The sequence below is a fragment of the Doryrhamphus excisus genome, chromosome 7 (assembly GCF_030265055.1).
Source record: "Doryrhamphus excisus isolate RoL2022-K1 chromosome 7, RoL_Dexc_1.0, whole genome shotgun sequence".
NCBI lineage: Eukaryota > Metazoa > Chordata > Actinopteri > Syngnathiformes > Syngnathidae > Doryrhamphus > Doryrhamphus excisus.
The window spans coordinates 4162962-4181662 of NC_080472.1; the positions used below are offsets into that span (position 1 = coordinate 4162962).

Consider the following 18701-nt stretch of genomic DNA (forward strand, 5'->3'; position numbering starts at 1 on the left):
TAAAAACGAATATATCTATAAATACATAATAGAAATACACTAAAAAAAATACTGCTAATCTCTCATGTTTTATTTTTTTTCCTTGCCAGATTATTGTTCAGATGATACAAAAAAGAACCAAACATGATAAATGTTGAATTGTATATAATCTCTTTGGATTGCAGCATAGTGACATAAAACAATTTAAATTATAATCTAAAAACTCTGTGCTCAAGATTCCTCAACGCATCCACGCACACGCAGATATGAAATGTTTTGACACCACAACTGAACATGAAATAAATGTTAGCAAATAGCAATCATTGCTAATAATTGCAAAGAAAAAAAAAAGATTGTATTGCTTAATTGCGCTTGTTGAGAACAAAAAGTTACTTGGTTGCTGGGAAAAAAAAGGCCTCAAGGGAGGAGAAGAAGAAGAAGAAAAGAGGTAGTAAAAGAAGTGAAAAAGTACGTTGCAGTGTTTCAAAAATGCTGTCCACCTGCATTCTTGACGGCAACCGCCAGAGGACGCCAGAGAGGCTCACATTAAAAACATGAATAATTCAACCAAATCATTACAAAACAGGCGTAAATGTGCTTGCCCGAAAGCAGACCTCCGCCAAGGAAGATGTTATATTTATGTGGATATTTTACATGAAAGTTAATGACGTCACTCATGCTGAATGATGGCTGCTGGTCCTTGGCGGAGGTCTGCAGGAAAGAATGCAGAATATAAGTGAAGAATATTGCTGAGTCATCTCGGCCCACGAGGCCATCATCAACAGCATCACAAATAAAAAAAATTAACAATAATTTTGTACGACTTGAAAAGCGAAGGGCTCGCTTTTTTTGTGTGCAAACGAAGTGAGAAGTTGATATGAGAAGAACAAAAAAAAAAAAAAACGCCAGCAGACTGCTTGCTAAAGAAAGCCGCAGTACTGGTAGTAGCCAGCAGGGGGTAAAAGTAAAGTAAAACATCACACCCACACAAAAAGACACGCCCATTTTTCCTTCACGCCACAAATGTCCTAAAATCATTTCCAACATATCAACATGCCGTCAGGCACCTGCACTAAACCGAACATCCTGCTAATCAATCAATCAACCAATCAATCAATCAGCGGACCAATGATATTCGACCTTCCATTTCCCCTCATATGACAAAAGTGCCTCATCCAACATCATCATCATCTTCGTCCTCCGTGGGCGCGAGAAAGGACCAACGAGCGAGTGTTCATGCTAATAGCAGCAATTATTCATGGAATCACCTGTGCAATTTTTCATTTTCCCCAAAAATAAAACAAGACAACAATAAAAAAAAAAAAAAAAGACTTCAAAGGTCTGGCGTGTACGAGGCACGTGGATTATTTCTACATCAATAAGTCCTAATACCGCCATAATACCGCGTGCAGTCACATGACAGCCATGCTAAGGCTTGCCTTTTGTCTGACTGACGACTGTCTGGGGCCACACTGACAAGAAAAAAACAAAAAAAAGCAGAGAAGATGAAATCTCGATGGAAAGTCAGCCAAAAGAAAGTTGGAACATTACGAAACTGAAGTCATTTCTATGAGAAATATGACCAAAATGTTGGAATATTATACCATAATGTCATATTTTACAAGGAAAATGTTCTACACTTAAGTCATATTTTTCTTAAAAAATGTCATATGACAAAAAGTTGTAACATTACGACAAAAAAGTTAAATTTTGCAAGAAAAATGTAATCACGGTACAACACTTTTGTAATATGACAAAAAAATCGTAACATTACAACACGTCATTTTTACGAGACAAAAAGTCAGATTTGTCTTAAAAAAATGTCATAATATGACAAAATTTGTAACATTACATCATCAGTCATATTTTACGAGGAAAATGTCCTAATAAGGTTAAGGTTAAGACCTTTGGGAAAAAGTGTCATATGACAAAAAGTTGTAACATTACGACAAAAAAAAAAATTGTAATGGAAAAAAAAATTACAACACTAAAGTTATATTTTGCAAAACCAAAGTAATCATGGTATAACACTTGTTAACACATTTTTCGTGAAAATGTCGTAATATGTCAAGAAAGTCGTAACATTACAACACCTGTCATTTTTATGAAAAAAATGTCCGAATAAGGTTATGACATGAAAGTCAGATTTTTCTTAAAAAAATGTCGTAATATGACAAAATTTGTAACATTACGATATTCAAGTCATTTTTACGAGAAAAATGTCCTAACATGACATTTTTGAAGTCAATTTTAGGAAAAAAATTGTAATGAAAAAAACATTGTAACATTACGGCACTATAGTTATATTTTGCAAAACCAAAGTAATCATAGTTTAACACTACAAATGTTTCGTGAAAATGTCGTAATGTGACAAAAAAGTCGTAACATTACAACATTTGTAATTTTTATGAAAAAAATGTCCGAATAAGGTTATGACATGAAAGTCAGATTTTTCTTAAAAAAATGTCGTAATATGACAAAATTTGTAACATTACGATATTCAAGTCATTTTTACGAGAAAAATGTCCTAACATGACATTTTTGAAGTAAATTTTAGAAAAAAATTGTAATGAAAAAAAATTGTAACATTACGACACTAAAATTATATTTTGCAAAACCAAATTTTTCGTGAAAATGTCGTAATATGACAAAAAAATCATAACATTACAACACTTGTCATTTTAATGAAAAAAATGTCCGAATAAGGTCAGATTTTTCTTTACAAAATGTCGTAATATGACAAAATTTGTAACATTACAACATCAGTCATATTTTACGAGGAAAATGTCCTAATAAGGTTAAGGTTAAGATATTGGGGAAAAGTGTCATATGACAAAAATTTGTAACATTACGATATTTAAGTCATTTTACGAGAAAAATGTACTAACATGACATTTTTGAAGTAAATTTTAGGAAAAATTGTAATGAAAAAAAATTGTAACATTACGATACTAAAATTACGTGAAAATGTCGTAATATGACAAAAAAGTCGTAACATTACAACAATTGTCATTTTTATGAAAAAAATGTCCGAATAAGGTTACGACATGAAAGTCAGATTTTTCTTAAAAAAAGTCGTAATATGACAAAATTTGTAACATTACAACATCAGTCATATTTTACGAGGAAAATGTTCATATGACAAAAAGTTGTAACATTACGACACAGAAGTCATTTTACGAGTCGTAATGTCGTAATAACGTTTAAGTCAATTTTTAAAGAAAAATATTGTAATGACCAAAAAAAAATGTAACACTTAAGATATATTTTGTAAGAAAAACATAATCATCGTACGACACTTAAATGTTTCTTGAAAAAGTCGCAACGTTACACCTACTTGCCATTTTTAACGAGAAAAATGTCCAATCCTGATGTCTTGCTAAGTGATGGCGGGATGCTAGTTTGATGCTGATTCTCTGCAAACGTTTTGGTGGAGACGCTACAACTTGTGCTAACTTTTGTTTTCATTTGCTATTCTACTTTATTCTTGTCAGTGTGGTCCTCATCGACCTCCAAACTGCATGTGACTGATATGTGTGTGTGTGTGTGTGTGTGTGTGTGTGTGCGTGCGTGCGTATGTGTGTATACGTATGTGTGTGTGTTTACCGACCCGCCTCAGTGGCGAGTCGCCAGGATAAAAACTTAAATTAGGCGCGAAAGCCTGATGATCCGCTTTGTGTGGCGAGGCAAAGACTGCAGCCTACATCTCCCATCATGCCACTCCCTGTGCAGTGGGCGGAGCCTATTCCCCTACAGGAAGTAGACCTGATGAAGTGACGTCCATAAATAAAATAAGGTTGACGTCTGTGGAATGCTCACGAGGAAGTTTTTTTTTTTTGTTGTCGACTTCATTCTTACATCAAGACCAGTCAGGAAGCTCTTCTCCCCCCACCCTTTCAAAATAAGAGAGATATCATTTCATTTAAAACTAAGGCGCACGTTTTCCACCGACACGACATCTAGTTGGCACACAAAGACGTCACGTCACAATCCCACTTATTGCACACAAAGCGATGGCGTACATCGCCACGCAAACGTGGACGCCCCCCCCCCCCCCCAAGCCCCCCGCAGTCCCTGAGATCACCTCACCCGTGGCACGAGGCGCTCCCCTTACGCCGAACCCCCCACGGCAGCACAAAGACGAGCGGCGTGCGGGTCCGCAGTGAAGGCACAAGGTGGGAGAAGCCAGAAGGTGGATGGGAGGCTGCCGCAAAGCATTCTGGGTAAAACGCCATCAAGTAGCGTTTAGCCACGTTTGCATCAGTGTGCATCGGGGGGGCGGGACGCCGCTCGGAGGTTAAAACGTCCTCAGACTGACTGCTTCCTGTCTTCCAGCAAAGATGGCGTCTCCAGCCCGGCAGTGAATCAGCTGGGAATCAAGATGGAGGAAGACGAGGAAGACGAGGATGTCGTCTGTTGTGTTTAAAAAAACAAAACAAAACAAAAAAAAAAACAATTCCGTGTCTCAGCTGCTCCAGGATTTGCGGTTCTCGCCTCGCCGGGAAACGACAGTCTCTCTCAGGACGGAGGCGTGGCCCGGAGCGGCGATGTCCTGCGTCCGCCGTCCGTTGCGATCTCGGCAGGACAGGCGGTCAGGGCGAACCAGCACGCCATGTCCCGGTCGACACTGGAAGTAGCGATGTCCTCCCACCGAGCCGTCGTGTTTACCTGGAAAGGAGCACAAAAAAAAAAAAATGGCAGCTTTCGGTTCGGATCCGGAGCGCTTCGGTTTCCGATCGGTCGACCTACCCGCTGGGGAGTCCAGCTCCACCCCTACCCACACGCCTTCCGCAAACCGCGTCGTTCCCACGTAGCGCACCGTCCCCGCCTTGCTGCTCCCGATGGAGACGTGGATGCCCTCCGTTAACCAGTCGGGTACTGCATCGTCTGCGAGACCGCCTCCTCCTCCGCCACCGTCCGAGTGTAGCGGCTTCTGTTCGGAGAGGAAGCGGTGTGCGGTCACGCCGCCGTGGGTGGAAGGAGCGGGCGGGGAGTTGGCGGGAGGACACGCGGCGTCCGTGGCGAGCAGGGAGGAAGAGGAGGACGAGGGCTGCAGGACGTCGGACAGGGTCGCCGTGGAGACGCTAGCGGAGAAGTAGCCGCTGGACGACTGGCTGAGCGGGCTGAGGGGGGCGCTGTCATGCGGGTCATGCACGGGAAGAGACGGGACGTCCTGGGGGTCGGACCGCCTGTCTCTGGGCGGGGCTTGCAGGAGGGTGGCCTAGCGGGGACCACAGGTTGTCATAGCGATGGGGCGAAGGGGGCGGGGGGTCACAGAGGACAGCATGCAAGACAAAACAATCATCAGCTTTGCTAACGTGACGCAACACTGGAACTCCTTCACCAACTCTTATTTTGAAATACTTTTCATGACTTCCTTTTGTGATCTTAAAGTCATATTTTTACAGGAAATACATATCACAGAGCGGGAATGTGACCATTTTCCCACAAAAAACATCTTGTGACAACTTCCTAATCAAAAAGTCCGGGGGTGGGGGGGTTGGTGGGGGTGTCAGGAAAAGGTATTGTATTTTTGTCATTTTTGGTTGTGATATCACAACACTTGGTTTAATAACTTATATATAACTTATATAATAAATAATAAAATTTTACAAAATAATAAAAATAAAAAATTTATTAGAAGAAATCCATTTTTTTAATAAGTCAAAATAAAATAAAAATAAATAAAATAAAAATAAAGTAATAATAAATATGCAGAGAAAAGTTGTAATAAAAAGATAAAAATTCATAATGTGACATGAGGTTACATAATAAGAAAAAGTTTCAATTTTACAACATTTAAGTCGCTCTGTCACAAAACTAAAGTTGTACTTATCAAGTCAAAAAATTATTAAATGTAAATATTAATGTAAAAAAAAAATTTTGAGAAGAAGTTGAAGTTGAATTAAAATGTCACAACTAAAAAGTTCTGCCCCAATAACAGATATATGGACTTATGGAAGGATATAAAACCTAAAAAAAATTGGCACATTGGCTCCATGTGAAATGAACACAGAGTGAGCATCCTCTCTACTATGAAACCTCTTTGTTTTTCTTAAAAAAATGTCGTAATATGACAAAATTTGTAACATTACAACATCAGTCATATTTTACGAGAAAAATGTCCTAATAAGGTTAAGGTTAAGATTTTGGGGGAAAAAGTGTCATATGACAAAAATTTGTAACATTACGATATTTAAGTCATTTTACGAGAAAAATGTACTAACATGACATTTTTTAAGTCAATTTTAAGAAAAATTGTAATGAAAAAAAAAACATTGTAACATTACGGCACTATAGTTATATTTTGCAAAAACAAAGTAATCATGGTATAACACTACAAATTTTTCGTGAAAATGTCGTAATATGACAAAAAAAGTCGTAACATTACAACACTTGTCATTTTTCTTCAAAAATGTCCGAATAAGGTTATGACATGAAAGTCAGATTTTTCTTAAAAAAATGTCGTAATATGACAAAATTTGTAACATTACGATATTCAAGTAATTTTACGTCAGATTTTTATGAAAAAGAAAAAATTGTAATATGACAAAATTTGTAACATTACATCAGTCATATTTTACGAGAAAAATGTCCTAATAAGGTTAAGGTTAAGATTTTGGGGGAAAAAGTGTCATATGACAAAAATTTGTAACATTACGATATTTAAGTCATTTTACGAGAAAAAATGTACTAACATGACATTTTTGAAGTAAATTTTAGGAAAAATTGTAATGAAAAAAATACGAGGAAAATGTCCTAATGAGGTTATATGCCCTTCTGTGCTACACAGGCTGGATGACAAGAGGCTTCACTCCGAAGACTCCATGTGAAATGAACACAGAGTGAGCATTCTCTCTACTATGAAACCTCTTTGTGGAAGGCGGGGCTACACGGGGTGCCACACAGGAGGGGCTTGGTGGTCCCTTCCATGATGGATGCTGACATGACTATGAATAATATGACTATGAATCTATTTCTATGATTTCGTCTACTTGGCTTCAAAGTAGCAGATCTGCTTTGATTGGCGAATGAGGTCCAGTCTTAAAGAAGAACTGAATTGGAAAGACAGACAATAAAAAGAGGGAGGGGGGATGGGGGGGCAAGCAGAAGCACATTCTCACCGAGTCCGCCTTGACTCTGTCGTCGCCCCCTGGTGGCGACATGATGCGAGGCACGTGCTGTTGCGGAGACAAACAAATAAACATCAGAGCGGCTCTCGGAAAGAAGGGAGAAGCGGCCGCTCGTGTCGGCCATCTTTACCGACCTGCTGGCCTTGCGGCGACGGCCTCAGCTCCTTCTTGTCGTCCCGCGCCGGGAACAGAGACTTGAGGAGTTTGGGCATCTGAGGAACCAACGCCTTCACTGAAAGATAAGAGGCAGCAAGTCCTGAACGACCTGGGGGAGGGAGGGCGGAGGAGGAGGAGGAGGAGGAAGGAGGCAAGGAATCAAGGAGGTAGAGGAGGTGTGAAAGAGAAGTTGAAGAACACACCCAAAAAACAGCAACAGACAAGATGATTCATTTATCAGTTTTGATTGACAGCATCGGAATCATCTCAAGTCCGTGATCACATGATCAGAGAAGACACGTTGATGATGAAACATGATGTTGCCACCACCAGCAACCACCAGCAGGAGGACAAACACCAGGCAGAGGACGCGAGGAGGAGCAAAAGGCCTACCTTGCTCTGGTTCCTGGTTGCGTGGGGGTGTGACGGCGGAGGGCTGGGTGGACGGGGGCGGGCCGGGGCAGTAGGTGGAGGGCGAGGAGGCGGGACGGGGGAGGGTGCGGTGAAACTGAGAGGGCATGAAGATATCCTGTTGGCTCTCCCATCGACCCTGAGGAAACAAAAAAAAATGCCAACATGGCGTGTGTGTGTGATAAACGAGGGACGACTGCACTGTATACTCATTTATCGGCGTCTAACGCTCGAATGAAACCAGGAATTAACTTTGTAAAGGGCAACATTTTGAACAAATTATTATTATTGAATTAGGGGCGGCACGGTGGTCGAGTGGTTAGCACGCAGACCTCACAGCTAGGAGACCAGGGTTCAATTCCACCCTCGCCATATCTCTGTGTGGAGTTTGCATGTACTCCCCGTGCATCCCCAAAAACATGCTAGGTTAATTAGCGACTCCAAATTGTCCATAGGTATGAATGTGAGTGTGAATGGTTGTTTGTCTATATGTGCCCTGTGATTGGCTCGCGACCAGTCCAGGGTGTACCCCGCCTCTCGCCCAAAGACAGCTGGGATAGGCTCCAGCACCCCGCGACCCTTGTGAGGAAAAAGCGGTAGAAAATGAATGAATGAATGAATTAGGGGCGGCACAGTGGTCGAGTGGTTAGCGTACAGAACTCACAGCTAGGAGACCAGGGTTCAATACCACGCTTGGCATATCTCTGTGAGGAGTTTACATGTTCTCCCCGTGCATCGGGGCGGCACGGTGGTCGAGTGGTTAGAGTACAGACCTCACAGCTAGGAGACCAGGGTTCAATACCACGCTTGGCATATCTCTGTGAGGAGTTTACATGTACTCCCCGTGCATCCAATTAACATGCTAGGTTAATTAGCGACTCCAAATTGTCCATAGGTATGAATGTGAGTGTGAATGGTTGTTTGTCTATATGTGCCCTGTGATTGGCTGGCGACCAGTCCAGTGTGTACCCACGCCTCTCGCCCAAAGACAGCTGGGATAGGCTCCAGCAACCCCCCCTCGCGACTCCTCGTGAGGAAAAACGGTAGAAAATGAATGAATGAATTTTTATAGTCACAACATAGAAAGTCTGGTGCTTGTGTGTCTCAGCCAGCATTAGTGTACAATACTACAGTGTCTTTCAATGCAATTTTCTAAATGCCTTATGTTTGTATTTTATTTAATTTTTACTGTTTTTGTGGTTGAAAACCCTGCGATCCTCGTAAGGAAAAGCGGTAGAAAATTAATGAATGAATGAATGAATTATTGAATTATGAATCAATAAGTTGTGGCTGGCGTGGTGTGTTACCTTGTCCTCCAGCAGGCAGGTTGTGGACAGGTCTTGTCTGCTTCCGGACAACTGAGGATGGACAAAATCAAGTTCAACAACAACAACAACAACTTCCTAATATAAATAAAGCATCATCATCCCCTGTGTTCACAACTTTTAATACGATATTTTTATATTTCAAACATTTTTTTAAAGCAACCCTCCTTCTCAGTTTTGGGAATTAAACTGACTGAAAGTGCCGATGTGGCATATTTTTCCCTGTGCTTTGCGACTTCCTGTTTCCCAAGGGGAAATGCTTCAACGGTTGCTTCCTGCTCATCTTTATCCCGCCTGAGGTTATTTTCCCTCACTACGCTCACAGTTTAGTAACGACCCTGGGAACTCGGTGGACGGTTTTTACCCTATTTACAGACGGGGAACTGATACTCCGCCGGTTACTTCGGCTTCTGGCGGCCAGTTGTTCCTTCACTGCCACTTCCTGGGAGAGACACAGACATGTCGGCCCTGTGAGAATCTGAATGTTGTTTGATCCCAAAATGTTAAGAATGTACATTTTGAACTGTTGGATCTTAAAAAGGTTCTTAGTAGAGCCTCAAAATGCAAAATAAAGACAGAAAAAGCAAGCAATTTCTTGCAAAGAAACATTAAAGTGGAAGAGCATAGCCTTTAAAAGGCTGGATTGGATCTAGTGTCCGATATTCCAGTGATTTTCCGCAGCACACTAGTGTACCTTGAGAAACAGTCAGGTGTGCCGTGAGGAATTATCCAGTATCACTTTTTATAATTAACATTTATTAATCATCATTTGGGCGGCACGGCGGTCGAGTGGTTAGCGTGCGTACCTCACAGCTAGGAGACCAGGGTTCAATTCCACCCTCGGCCATCTCTGTGTGGAGTTTGCATGATCTCCCCGTGCATGCGTGGGTTTTCTCCGGGTACTCCGGTTTCCTCCCACATTCCAAAAACATGCTAGGTTAATTAGCGACTCCAAATTGTCCATAGGTATGAATGTGAGTGTGAATGGTTGTTTGTCTATATGTGCCCTGTGATTGGCTGGCGACCAGTCCAGGGTGTACCCCGCCTCTCGCCCCAAGACAGCTGGGATAGGCTCCAGCAACCCCCGCGACCCTCGTGAGGAAAAAGCGGTAGAAAATGAATGAATGAATGAATGAGTCTCACTCCCATTCAGTCTCTACTCAGAACCTTAAGATCCAACAGTGCCATCTTTCAACAGGTCTTAAAATGTGGATCAGGGGCGTACCTGTCTGAGTCGGTCCAGAGTGAGGATGTTCTCCAGACTGAGCACACTGCGGAGGTACTTCTCAATAGCGGCCTCGTCGTCTCCTGACTGGCTGCTGTGAGCGCTGGCGGCAAGGCGGGCTAGCATCTCCCTGTCCTCGGAACCGGGGGCATCCTGATGATGGGAAAACAAAGATTACGTTCAGTGATGTGATGGAGAACACCAAAAAACCAAAAACGTAAGCTGGTCTTACCCCGGGGATGTTGGACACCACCTCGAAGGTGACGCCGCAGCCGGGGATGGTGCTACGGGTGGACATCCTTCTGAGGAAGGTGTGAGCAAAGCCCTGGCGCCCGGGGTTGACGTTCACGCAGATTCTCTTCCTGAGGACCAGTTGCATGTCGGCGGGGTGGCTGAGCTGCACTACCGCGCGCACGGTGAGGTACACGCAGTTGTCGGGCCAAGCTCCTCCTCGGCTCAGCTGGGGGCACTCATGGACGGTGGAGTCCCACGACGCCTCGGCTTTCACCTGCGGAGTCGACAGTTGGGAGAGTCGGAACGGGAAGCTAACGCCACCGGTTGTGTGCTCAAAGCCGGCTTTACCTCGCCGTCGTAGTGTTTGACGATCTGCAGGTCGAAGAAGTCGTCCTCGTCTTCTCCGCTCAGCGTGGCGTCCCAGCCGCCCGCATCGGGAACTTCATAGTGGTCCTGAGAGCTGAGGTCATCGGCTACACGCACAAACGACATGGATTCATAGCGACTGGACTCTTTCATGCTAACAGACGCAACATTAGGTACACCTGCCTTTACAAACATTATAATCATGACTGTGGGGGAACGGTAATGTCGAGATTACCAAAAATGCTTATTTATATAAATATTATGTACCTTTTTGTCGGAATCAAACATTTTCAACCATAAAAACAGTAAAATTACATAAAATACAAACTTAAAGCATTTAGAAGATGCATTGAAAGACACTGTAGTATTGTACACTAGTCACTAGGTGTCAGTAGTGTTAGCTGTAATGTAATGCTGAGACACACAAGCACCAGACTTTCTATGTTGTGACTATAAAAATTCATTCATTCATTTTCTACCGAGGGTCGTGGGGGGTGCTGGAGCCTATCCCAGCTGTCTTTGGGTGAGAGGCGGGGTACACCCTGGACTGGTGGCCAGCCAATCACAGGGCACATATAGACAAACAACCATTCACACTCACATTCATACCTATGGACAATTTGGAGTCGCTAATTAACCTAGCATGTTTTTTGGAATGTGGGAGGAAACCGGAGTAAACCGGAGAAAACCCGGGGAGAACATGCAAACTCCACACAGAGATGGCCGAGGGTGGAATTGAACCCTGATCTCCTAGCTGTGAGGTCTGCGTGCTAACCACTCGATCGCCGTGCTGCCCGACTATAAAAATTCATTCATTCATTTTCTGCCGCTTTTCCTCACGAGGGTCGCGGGGGGTGCTGGAGCCTATCCCAGCTGTCTTCGGGAGAGAGGCGGGGTACACCCTGGACTGGTGGCCAGCCAATCACAGGGCACATATAGACAAACAACCATTCACACTCACATTCATACCTATGGACAATTTGGAGTGGCTAATTAACCTAGCATGTTTTTGGAATGTGGGAGGACCCGGAGAAAACCCGGGGAGAACATGCAAACTCCACACAGAGATGGCCGAGTGTGGAATTGAACCCTGGTCTCCTAGCTGTGAGGTCTGTGCGCTAACCACTCGACCGCCGTGCCGCCCGACTATAAAAAATATTCCGTTTAAAATAAGGAATCATACTTCCAGGAAATGCAAGAATGATTGATGTGACGTACGTTTGAGGTTCAGGAAGAGAACCGGAATGTGAGTCTCCATGCCCGGGAGCGGAACCCTGCGGACAAAAAACACACGCCATAGTCCATCAACAATGAATTGTTGAGGATGAAAACCAAAAAACATACCACTCAGCAGGAGCGCCGGGAATGCCGCTACCGGCAGAGGGCACCATGACCGCGTTGCGTTCCTCAGTCAGAGTCAGGCGCCACTCGAGCAGCTGGGCCTCCCTCTCCGTGTCGTCCTCGTTTTTTTCTGTGCACACAAGACAATTTCCACTCGGAAAATGGAGACAAGATATGTATCTATGATGATGCAATAACAACCAGTATGGAAGGAGGTTGGTGCGTGATCTACCTGCTTTGCTGACGAGGCTCTGCAGGTGCTGGTCCAAATATTCCTGTCTCTTGGTGAGAGCCGCCAACCACTGACGTCGCAAGCGTTCCAGGTCTCTCTCCTGCACCACAGCAACACCCCGTTTAGCTACCAACTTCAACTCCGAGACCCACAAAGTGAACCGAGCGCACCTGGTAACTGTCCATCTCGTCCCCCTCCTGGCCGCTGATGGTGGGTGTGATCTCCACGCAGCCCACCGACACCGCCAGCACGATCTCCGCTATCAGAGGCATGGTGCCCGAGTCCTGAACGGAGCGTACATCCACTTGGATCCTCCTGGCCTGGCCCTGCAGGAACATTGTACTCAACTTCCAAGCCCTGCTTTAACACGTGAGAAGAGTGGCATGATGCATGCTCGAACTTACTTGGCGGAGTTGAAAGATTCCTCCGGTGCTGACGTCTCTGCCGGGAATGACTTCCACCGGGACAAAGTCGCCGTTCTCGTTGATCTCAAGGATCTGGATCCATAGTTCAAGACGCCGCATGACCTCGCTCCACCTGATAAAATACAAATAATTAAAAAAAACATAAAAATACAGGGCGAGAGGCGGGGTACACCCTGGACTGGTGGCCAGCCAATCACAGGGCACATATAGACAAACAACCATTCACACTCACATTCATACCTATGGACAATTTGGAGTCGCTAATTAACCTAGCATGTTTTTGGAATGTGGGAGGAAACCGGAGTACCCGGAGAAAACCCACGCATGCACGGGGAGAACATGCAAACTCCACACAGAGATGGCCGAGGGTGGAATTGAACCCTGGTGTCCTAGCTGTGAGGTCTGCGCGCCAACCACTCGACCGCCGTGCCTCCCACATCCCTCATTTATCACAGTTTTGGTTCCGGGGGGGCGGCAAGGCGGTCTAGTGGTTAGCGCGCAGACCTCACAGCTAGGAGACCAGGGTTCAATTCCACCCTCGGCCATCTCTGTTTGCATGTTCTCCCCGGGTTTTCTCCAGGTACTTTTCCTCCCACATTCAAAAAAAACATGCTAGGTTAATTAGCGACTCCAAATTGTCCATAGGTATGAATGTGAGTGTGAATGGTTGTTTGTCTATATGTGCCCTGTGACTGGCTGGCGACCAGTCCAGGGTGTACACCGTCTCTTGCCCGAAGACAGCTGGGATAGGCTCCAGCACCCCCGCGACCATTGTGAGGAAAAGCGGTAGAAAATGAATGAATGAGTTTCAAAGGTGGCTGCACGGTGGCCGAGTGGTTAGCCTCACAGCTAAAAGACCCGAGTTCAATCCCATCCTTGGCCATGTCTGTGTGGCGTTTGCATGTTCTCGCCGGGTTTTCTCCGGGTACTCCGGTTTCCTCCCACATTCCAAAAAACATGCTAGGTTAATTAGCAACTCCAAATTGTCCATAGGTATGAATGTGAGTGTGAATGGTTGTTTGTCTATATGTGCCCTGTGATTGGCTGGCGACCAGTCCATGAATAGAATGAATAGACTGTATTGAACCACAAAACAGTGGACCACAATGTAGCGAGGGACAACTTAAAGTAAAGAGAAAAAGCTACAATGTTGATATAGTACAAATGTAACGTTTTTCTATCCTTTAAATACAAAAATGTCATTTAAAGTAGCTAGTATTACCTTAAAAAGGCAGTATTGAGCTGCAAGTACATGCTGTAACCTGCTGAGTGTTACCTGTCTCTCAGTGTACGCGTCTTGGCCTGAATGATGCTGAGGTCCCACAAGGCCGGGTTCCTGCCCGCGTCGGCCTGCCTGTGTCCGTACACCTCGATGGCCACCGCTCCCTCAGTCAGGTACTCAATGAAATCTTCGGAGACGGACACAGCCAGTTCCTATTGGATCCAAGAAGACCACATGTGACGCTGATGGTTCTCGCTGCAAAAAAAAAATGCCGACATATTCTGCTCCCTTCCAGGGTGTTCACCTTGCAGCTGTCAAACACCACCATGCAGTGCGGGTCCTTGGTGCTGGGCGACGAGGACGAGGGGTCTACCTCGGGGCCGACGATGATGGGCTCAGGCTGGTCCCAGAAGGCGTACTGGCAGAAGACAAAGTTGGACAGGTACTGGGGGAGACCCGTGGCTTGCAGGATCTTAATCTGCAGAAGATGAAGAAGGTTACACTCGATGGCAAACATCCTGGCCATGCGGCATTGGACATCTCTTACCATACAGACGAGTTTGCGGTCCTGGATTTCAGAGTCCAGGTTGTTGTCAGGATCGTCTCCACCGGCGATGTTGTCCTCTAAAGCCCCTCCTACCCTCACCACCTCCACATGGAGACGCCCGGCCACCTGACGACCACAGTCGAGAAAGACTATAGATAAGACTATAAATAAGAACGAATAAGTCCTAAAAATGCATGTTTTAGACCAGGGGTGCTCATTAAGTCGATCGCGAGCTACCGGTCGATCGCGGAGGTGGTACTGGTCGATCGCTGGTCGATCGCGGCGTGACATTAAAAAAATATCATCCCAGCATCAATGCCGTCACTTGATTGATATACAGGGCAGCCATTCAGATGACAACTGAATGTTGCCCTTCGGGCGACCAATCAAATCAAACAACGTCTCTAAGTGCAGCAGAACTTACGATGTCAGCCTATCATCCATCCCCGTTACTTGATTGACATACAGGACAACCAGTCAGATGACAACTGAATTTTGACCTTTAGGTCACCGCTCATGCGTAAACAACGATGCAAAGTGCTAAGCTAGTCGGCGAATTGCGAGATTTTAAGCCCTCGCTAAAGTTTATGGTCACTAAAATGAGTGAAGGAGCTGAAAACTGGACCAAGTAAAAAGGCAAAAAACACATCACTTCCATACGGATATGGAATATTATACGGATATTATGATACGGATATTATCCATGACTGATAAACATTTGGAAGTGTGCTTGAGGCTGGCTATCAGCAGCTACTGTCCGGACTATGCATCCCTGGCTGGTTCAATTCAGTGCAAGTCATCAAAGTAAACTCAGGTAATTACAAAAAATGTTAATAGTTAATTATGTGTGTTTTGCAATATTGGCTCATTTGGTTATGTAAGGTACATCAACATACATTGTACGTACAAATAATCCTCAATACATTTGAAAATAAATAGATGTTTTGCATTTTTGTAGTGGGTAGATCATTTTGACTCGGTCATTTTAAAAGTAGCTCGCATGCTGAAAAAGTGTGAGCACCCCTGTTTTAGACACTATAAGTCAGGGGTCTCAAACATGCGGCCCGCGGGCCAAATGTGGCCCGCAGGACACTAGTTTGAGGCCCCCGCCTTGATATGAAAGGTTAATGTTAGTGCGGCCCGCGCAAGTTTGATATGGATGCTGTATGGCAGGGGCCTCAAACACGCGGCCCGCGGGCCAAATGTGGCCCGCACGACACTAGTTTGAGGCCCCCGCCTTGATGTGAAAGTTTAATGTTAGTGCGGCCCGCGCAAGTTTGATATGGATGCTGTATGGCAGGGGTCTCAAACACGCGGCCAAATGTCGCCCGCAGGACACTAGTTTGAGGCCCCCGCCTTGATATGAAAGGTTAATGTTAGTGCGTCCCGCGCAAGTTTGATATGCATGCTGTATGGCAGGGGTCTCAAACACGCGGCCCGCGGGCCACATTTGGCCCGCAGGACACTAGTTTGAGGCCCCCGCCTTGATATGAAAGTTTAATGTTAGTGCGGCCCGCGCAAGATTGATATGGATGCTGTATGGTATCATGTACCCAGAAAAAATTATTACGTTTCATTAATGTTCATGTTAAAGGTTAAAGAACTGTTAATAGTTATCCTCCCTATCCGTGTGGAAGTGGTAAGTTTTTGGCTATTTAAGTTTAAAGGAAATAACTTGAAGGCATGGTGTACCCCGCCTCTCGCCCGAAGACAGCTGGGATAGGCTCCAGCAACCCCCCGCGACCCTCGTGAGGAAAAAGCGGTAGAAAATGAATTAATACCTACCTCCCCCTTCTGGTTGATGATGGGAACAGCATACTGGAGCTTGACGTCATAGAAAAGGCAGGACAAGAAGACATTGGCGACGCCAATCAGACTGTGGTTCTCCTGCTCGTCAAAGAAGGGGTCGGCGCGGCGGAAATACGAGCGCATCATCTGGAGGAAGAGGAGGATGAGGAGTGTTAGCGCTGGCGTCTTGCAAACGCTAACCTTGCAAAAAAGTCACTCACAGGGTTGTCGCTGTCATGGTGCTGGTAGTCCTGCCACTCCTGGTACAGCTCCCTCATGTCCACCAGGCGGTTCTCCATCTTCTCCAAACTCCAGATTTGCTTCCCACGGCACCGCCGTCGTACCTGAATGGCCGGTTCACTGAGTACGGCGTCCCTCTGCACGCACACACACACACACACACACCATGGTTAGGAAATGTGCAAACACACACAGAAAGGTGTGCTGGCGTTTGTCTGCAACACCTTGCGGTTGGCGTTGAGGTTATCAGAGGGGATCTGGAGGGTGACTTTGTACTCGGTGTGGCGTTCCAGCTCGTCGGCGATGAAGCAGGCTTCTTGCACCAGGAGGTTGGCTCGCACGATTTGCTCCCGTAAGCGCCGCAAACTCCTTAGCAGCACCGCCTCCCTGCAGGATGGAGAAAGTGGGAATTTCATCCCTGAATCTCCCTTTTAATGCCACCGTCCTGGGCTTGTGTTTGGATGCTTGATGCTCTCGACACACACACACACACACACACACCTATCCTCGCTCCACTGTCTCAGTCTGCTCTGTGCGCTGTTGGAATGGCTCATGCCTCCCACGCTGAGCCTCTCCATGCTGCGATGGTGCGACTGCTGTCCAACGCTTGGCTGGCCGTACGACGGCGCTCCAGAGGACAGGCGGTCCGGGTTGAGCTTCCGACGGAGCTGCTGGAGTTCTTGCTCGTACATCTGTCTCTGCCGCTCCAGAGCCGAGCGCTTCTCCTCTTCGTGCTGCCTCTCCAGAGACTGCAGGACGCTCTGCATGGGGTCTGGGTGGGACAAAAAACCAGCATGTGAAAATGGTATGCTTATACTGGGCCAAGTGGACCGTACCTGGGATTACTAAACACCACAAGTAAGGCGTAACCCTCTTTTGGTGTGTTCTAAGGCCCAGCATGAATTCACATGCACACGATCGCTCCATGCAGAATTTTCATAACAAATGACAATTTATAACAGAAATAAAATACAAAGACTCAAAGACAAAGACACATTCGTGTGCTTTTATGACCACTGCTCTCGCAAAAATAAAAATAAAAATAAGACAGCAGCAACCTTGCACACAAAATGGAAACCAAATGAGACTTGAAAACGTCCACAAAATCAGAGAAATTACAAGAATAAAGAAGAATAGTATGAGTCATTTTAATTGAAATATATATATATATATATATAGGAATAAAGCAAAATAATATGAGTCATTTTAATTGAAATATATATATATATATATATATATATATATATATATATTTCAATTAAAATGACTCATATTATTTAATTGAAATATACATATATATATATGAATAAAGCAGAATAGTACGAGTCATTTTAATTGAAATATATATATATATATAAATATATATAGGAATAAAGCAGAATAGTATGAGTCATTTTAATTGAAATATATATATATATATATATATATATCAATTAAAATGACTCATATTATTCTGCTTTATTCCTATATATATAGGAATAAAGCAGAATAATATGAGTCATTTTAATTGATATATATATATATATATATATAGGAATAAAGCAGAATAGTATGAGTCATTTTAATTGAAATATATATATATATAGGAATAAAGCAGAATAATATGAGTCTGGAAATAAACCACAAAGTCAGAGAAATTGCAGTAATAGAGAAGAATAGAATGTGTCATTTTATTAAAGTGATTGCCCCTCCTGTAAGTCATTAATGAACGTGGCAACCTTGCATCAAAAATATATGAAAGACTTCAAATAATACTGGAAATAATCCCCAAAGTAAGAAGAACTAAAAAGCGATGTAAGCAAGCGTTCCGAAGGGCCGAGCGCGAGAATGGCCAACGTACCGTTGTTGCCGAGAGCCTTCATCATGACTTCGGTCTGAGCGAACTCGTAGGAGAAGCTGACGTCGCTGGACACCTCGCTGGCCGTGTCGCCGTCTGCGTCCAGCTGCTCGCTGCTCCCGCTCTTCTTCATCACACCGCCGTCGCCCTCCTCGTCCTCGGCTGTCCGAGCGCGGCGCTTGGGAAGGTTTATCCTGCGTGCGCGGTGCTGGGTCTGTGAGTTTGCCGTTTCAGTGCGGA

At 44.6% G+C, this 18701-nt stretch overlaps 1 protein-coding gene across 4 annotated transcripts in view; it reads right to left on the bottom strand.

The window, feature by feature from the left end:
* Positions 1-58: 58 nt before the first annotated feature.
* Positions 59-18701, bottom strand: part of kif13ba (kinesin family member 13Ba) — a 46527-nt gene continuing 27884 nt past the window's right edge. The window contains exons 16-38 of one of the 4 annotated variants that reach the window (XM_058078800.1): positions 18465-18655; positions 17126-17396; positions 16849-17011; positions 16606-16761; positions 16382-16531; positions 14597-14722; positions 14354-14527; positions 14104-14261; positions 12807-12939; positions 12573-12728; positions 12403-12502; positions 12174-12300; positions 12048-12103; positions 10812-10936; positions 10462-10737; positions 10230-10382; positions 9369-9446; positions 8987-9037; positions 7662-7818; positions 7247-7377; positions 7104-7160; positions 4729-5200; positions 59-4647 (exon numbers count right to left, since the gene is read on the bottom strand). In XM_058078800.1, coding sequence (XP_057934783.1) covers positions 4445-4647; positions 4729-5200; positions 7104-7160; positions 7247-7377; positions 7662-7818; positions 8987-9037; positions 9369-9446; positions 10230-10382; positions 10462-10737; positions 10812-10936; positions 12048-12103; positions 12174-12300; positions 12403-12502; positions 12573-12728; positions 12807-12939; positions 14104-14261; positions 14354-14527; positions 14597-14722; positions 16382-16531; positions 16606-16761; positions 16849-17011; positions 17126-17396; positions 18465-18655 — 3664 coding nt within the window. In that variant the 3' untranslated portion in view covers positions 59-4444. Of the gene's footprint in view, positions 4648-4728; positions 5201-7103; positions 7161-7246; positions 7378-7661; positions 7819-8986; positions 9038-9368; positions 9447-10229; positions 10383-10461; positions 10738-10811; positions 10937-12047; positions 12104-12173; positions 12301-12402; positions 12503-12572; positions 12729-12806; positions 12940-14103; positions 14262-14353; positions 14723-16381; positions 16532-16605; positions 16762-16848; positions 17012-17125; positions 17397-18464; positions 18656-18701 lie in introns of all 4 variants that reach the window. The other 3 variants (XM_058078797.1, XM_058078798.1, XM_058078801.1) reach the window with 3 other exon arrangements.